Below are 5,656 nucleotides of genomic sequence, written 5' to 3' on the forward strand. Positions count from 1 at the left end.
CATGGTTGTAAAATCCAATGCATGCTTTATCTTAACAGACAAATGTAAACTTTCTAGTGGGTAGTCTGTGCCAAAAGCATTACACAGACGAGCAATGGCTTTGGTATTATTTCCCGTCAGAATAATCGGCATATTATGGGTTCATAAGGAAACAACTTGTTTTGGAACACTGAAATATTATACTGTGCATGGCAAATGTTTGGCTGATGAGAGGGAACCTCCAACAATTACTGTTTGCATACCCAAACTAACTAATTTATGAAGATTTGTACTTCGATTGGCCTCTCTCTTTGCAATCAGACTCACTGGCAACCCTCTCCAGTTAGCATTATGGCACTTGTCCTTTACCTCTGGGAGTTGTGCAAGTTAGACTTGGGTCTCGTCGGTTGACCAAGGGATTGTTCTGTACAGTAACATAACTGAAGAAGAACAGGAGCCCACCTCTGTTTCTAGCACAACACATGGCATCTGACATCCTTTTCAGATGAAGTTACATTTTGAGGAGTGAAATGTTTCATGAGAATTAACTACCTTGAACAATTAAACAAAATGATCATATGCCTCTACAGAAGGTTTTTGTTACTGGCCCCTGACAAATGAGGTGAACTATCCTGTTTTTTAAGTCTGTTTTCACCCCTCAAATTCCCACTTTAGGAGGTTTCTTATTCACGTCAAATCTGGTATACAGTGAGGCAAAATAGTATTTAGTCAGCCACCAATTGTGCAAGTTCTCCCACTTAAAAAGATGAGAGGCCTGTAATTTTCATCATAGGTACACTTCAACTATGACAGACACAATGAGAGAAGAAAAAATCCAGAAAATCACATTGTAGGATTTTTTATGAATTTATTTGCAAATTATGGTGGAAAATAAGTATTTGGTCAATCAAAAGTTTATCTCAATACTTTGTTATATGCATTTTGTTGGCAATGACAGAGGTCAAAAGTATTCTGTAAGTCTTCACACACTGTTGCTGGTATTTTGGCCCATTCCTCCTTGCAGATCTCCACTCGAGCAGTGATGTTTTGGGGCTGTTGCTGGGCAACACGGACTTTCAACTCCCTCCAAAGATTTTCTATGGGGTTGAGATCTGGAGACTGGCTAGGCCACTCCAGGACCTTGAAATGCTTCTTACGAAGCCACTCCTTCATTGCCCGGGCGGTGTGTTTGGAATCATTGTCATGCTGAAAGACCCAGCCACGTTTCATCTTCAATGCCCTTGCTGATGGTAGGCTTTGTTACTTTGGTCCCAGCCCTCTGCAGGTCATTCACTAGGTCCCCCTGTGTGGTTCTGGGATTTTTGCTCACCATTCTTGTGATGATTTTGACCCCACAGGGTGAGATCTTGCGTGGAGCCCCAGCTCGAGGGAGATTATCAGTGGTCTTGTATGTCTTCCATTTCCTAATATTTGCTCCCACAGTTGATTTCTTCAAACCAAGCTGCTTACCTATTGCAGATTCAGTCTTCCCAGCCTGGTGCAGGTCTACAATTTTTTTTCTGGTGTCCTTTGACAGCTCTTTGGTCTTGGCCAGAGTGGAGTTTGAAGTATGACTGGTTGTGGGCAGGTGTCTTTTATACTGACAAGTTCAAACAGGTGCCATTAATACAGGTAACAAGTAGAGGACAGAGGAGCCTCTTAAAGAAGAAGTTACAGGTCTGTGAGAGCCAGAAATCTTGCTTGTTTCTAGGTGACCAAATACTTATTTTCCACCATAATTTGCAAATAAATTAATTAAAAATCATACAATGTGATTTTCTGGATTTTTTTCTCATTTTGTCTGTCATAGTTGAAGTGTACATATGATGAAAATTACAGGCCTCTCATCTTTTTAAGTGGGAGAATTTGCACAATTGGTAGCTGACAATACTTTATTGCCCCACTGTATATTGTTTTAGATAATACAGATATGGTCCATTCTGATCAAGAATGTCAGAAGAGGAAATAATCTTATCTTCCATATTGTTCCTTCACTAACCTTGCTCTCCTGATACAATGCTTTCCATCAAAGGCACATTGTCTGCTCTGGTACAGGGTGAAATGTATATTGTACAAATTTGACTGACACTTTTTGACTATGATGAGGTGTTACACTTGTGTATACATCTTGGTATTATACTATGGAAATTGTTTCCAAAGCTACAATGAGGACTTGTGCAGAGCAGAATCAGCAACCTCTGAAAACTCATTTGCTTTTTAGAAGGAAACGGCTCAATTATTACGTTAACTGTTAACCATTATTTTAATGCATCTCCAGAAAGTCCCACTCTGGACACAAGTCAGCAGGTCCATGGCCCAATACCCCCCCCCCCCCACCTCAAAGGTGGAAACACAAAAGTTTGAACCTTTAGGCCAAGCACCTGTATAAAACCCAGTGGTGGAAATGCGCCATAACTGTCCCTCAGATCTTCAGATCGTCTAGTCTGGTCTTACTATTGCTGTGCTTGCTGGATCGACTGGGTCGCCGTTGCTTCTCTGAAGGCGACTCTGGAGCAGAACTGGAGCCTTTCCTTTCAGTGGTGTCGCCCCCTTCTGGTTTACTGTTCATCTCTACGGCCAGGTTATCTCTGTTCTGCTTGTAAGCCACTTTGCTGTTGTAGGGGTGGTAGGCAGAGTCAGGCTCATTCATGATGTACTGGTCTGCATGGTAGGGCTCAGGGGCTGGATGGTGCCTAGGGAAGTAGTTATAGTTTGGGACAGAAGGCACCACTGCCTCGCTGGGGGCCTTGGACCCTGTCTCACATGGGGTCTGGACGTGTCTGTACCGGCGGCACTTGGTGAACCCCAGGTGATACATCTCCACTATGTTCAGCACCAGAGATATGCATGCCACTGCCAACATGAAGAGGATGAAGATCGTCTTCTCTGTGGGCCTGGAGATGTAGCAGTTCACCACGTTGGGACAGGGTGAGCGGTTACAGGTGTACAGAGGTTTCAGCTCAAACCCATAGAGCAGGTACTGAGCTATGATAAATCCCACCTCGAACAGGGTTTTGAAGATGATGTTGAAGACGTATGTGCGCAGCAGGACCCCCTGCAGGCGGACGCGGCCCAGGTCGTCCCGGACGGGGGGCTTCTTGGGTTTGGCGTCAGGCAGCAGCTGCTGCTTGTCATTGTGGATGGCCAGTTGCTCAGCCAAGTCTTTCTCCTTCTGCTTCTGTTTCTCCTCCATGCGCACCAGGTGCAGGATGTGGCCCAGGTAGATGAGAGTGGGCGTGGACACGAAGATGATCTGCAGCACCCAGAAGCGGATATGAGAGATGGGGAAAGTCTTGTCATAGCAGACATTCTGACAACCAGGCTGCTTGGTGTCACAGGTGAAGCCAGACTGCTCATCACCCCACACTTTCTCAGCTGCAGCTCCAAGCACCAGGATCCTGAAGATGAAGAGCACGGTCAGCCAGACCTTGCCCACTACAGTGGAGTGCTCCTGGGCACTCTCCAGAAGCTTGCCCAATAAGTTCCAGTCCGCCATTGTGGCTCACTCATAGGCTCAGTCTTACAGAGAGATTTGAAACAGGAACCTGCAATCAGAATAAAAACAATATAAACAAATGTACTGCATCAGACAAACATCACAATTGGATTGAAAACCGTTGCATAATAACTTGGATAGTTTAAGGAAAATGCCTCAACCATACTATATTATTACACCCAGGGTGGCATAATAAATTAACCAGATTCACTTTTATATATTAGGTTCTGCTCCAAGTTTCTGTGGTTCTGTTTCTTTTAGCATGAAAACATTTGTTCAATACATTAATCTGGTCCCTGCAGAGGCCAACTAAGTGAGATTGGTGCTTCCTGGCAATAATTTGCCATAATTTCTCTACAGAGAAAGTAACGCCCATGCTTTAACAAGTTCAATCTATGGCCTTGTCCTTTCCACACAGTTTATTTTTCATAAACTGGAGTCCTAATCCCGAAAATGTGAGACGTTCTGAAGAACATGAAGAGTATAATGTTGGTCATGTACCTAGAGTGTTGCCATATGCTTCTGAAACGTCTTGTAGAAAAGCTCAGGGTGCAGTATGCATCTTTTTTGGTTTTACCTGAATTATTCTGAAAGAAATCATTTCCTCAAAGATCCTCTGTTTTTATTATTCATTTCCCTGGTTCTCTAGAAATCCTAGAATCCTTTTCAAACCTGTTTGAAATACAAAAACTATACTGAAACTGTTATGAGTGACTCCAAAACTAAACTAAATACAATAAAATAAAAATTCTCAACTTTGGACATTCAAGCTTTTGGGGGATTTCCAAGCTACTGAATCTGGCTGGTAAATGCGGCAACGAGATGGCCTTCTTTCAAAAAGGCCTAGCTTTGCATAACTTTCGCTAACTATCACTAGCTAACAAGGGGGGAAACAGGTAGATAGCCAACTTGATTCTTCTTACATGTACTACCACGGTTAAAAAGCATTGGATTGGTGTAAACATGGGCGAGAGAGAGTTTCCTTCTACCTTATCGTTTTGCACCATTCTATTCCTTTTAAAACCAAGTCACTTTGAGATTAACTTTATAATTTAAACCTAATCTAACCATAGCTCTCGAGAACCCAAGACCATACAGCCATAGGGTTCTCATTTGAACAATAGATCAGAGCAGGGCAAACGTTTACAACTGTCCCGACACTCTGTCTAACCGTTAATAATCACTGTGCGCAATACGATTTTGGAAACCTCAGAAATTCTACTTTCATATCAACCCAAAATGATTGTACAAAGACAAAAGATACATTTACTGTTTGCCGTTTTAACACAGATTCCCACAGAGGTGTTTTGCATTGCACTTCCTGAGGTAATGGCGACAGAATGTCGTCTCAAAGCGGTATTACACAAAAAACCTCTGGAAATCTGCGGTAAAACAGCTAACAGTAAATTTATCTTTCGTATTTGTTAAGTTATTTTTGAATGATAATTAAGTTGTGTTCAAGGTTTTCCAAACTGTATCACAGGCAAGAATCAACTTTTTCTAGATAGAGCATTTCACACTTGACTAAATCTCCTCAGCTAATCAAAAGGGATGTGGAATGACTCCAATGTAGCATGAGAAGGGCTTATCAAACCTACTGTATGACCTGACCCATCACCTTATGTATTAATGGCCCCCAGTTGCAAGAAGTGGCATCCCCAAAAACATAAAAAACGATACAACCCAATAGCCTCCCATGTATGCCTTCGGTCCCTAAACCTAAAACTGAAACTAAATAATATAAAAACGAAACAGAAATATTTTATACAACTCAAACTAAATAAAAACTAGCAAATCAGGTTTGAAAACTAACAACCTAAACTGAATTCAAAATAAAAATAGAAAAAACCCTGAATATAAAAACACAAAACTATAATAACCTTGGTCTACACAACAGTCTTAACATTTTGCTGCTTTAAAATGACATTTGACAAAAATCCTACTGAATTACACAACCTACGTTGAATAAGATTCTACTAACTTTGCACAACTCTTAGTAAATTTGGTTGTGAGCCATTGATGGACAGCAATATTTAAACCTTGTCTCTGATTTTCAAGCAGATTTAAGTAGGACTGAAACTGGACCATCGAGGAACACTCAACATCTATTGGAAAGCCATTCTGGTGTGTCTTTGGCATTAACATTTGTGTAATTTCCCATTGAGAAATAAAACCCTATCC

The 5,656-nt window shown here is 41.6% G+C and overlaps 1 protein-coding gene across 1 annotated transcript; it reads right to left on the bottom strand.

Annotated features, from left to right (window-relative positions):
• Nucleotides 1-2,355: 2,355 nt before the first annotated feature.
• On the bottom strand, nucleotides 2,356-3,500 carry LOC135547950 (gap junction alpha-3 protein-like). The gene has a single exon (XM_064977156.1). The coding sequence runs from the start codon at nucleotides 3,473-3,475 to the stop codon at nucleotides 2,402-2,404; it is 1,074 nt and encodes a 357-aa protein (XP_064833228.1). The 5' UTR covers nucleotides 3,476-3,500; the 3' UTR covers nucleotides 2,356-2,401.
• Nucleotides 3,501-5,656: the final 2,156 nt, after the last annotated feature.

This window comes from Oncorhynchus masou, chromosome 11, assembly GCF_036934945.1.
Source record: "Oncorhynchus masou masou isolate Uvic2021 chromosome 11, UVic_Omas_1.1, whole genome shotgun sequence".
Lineage (NCBI taxonomy): Eukaryota > Metazoa > Chordata > Actinopteri > Salmoniformes > Salmonidae > Oncorhynchus > Oncorhynchus masou.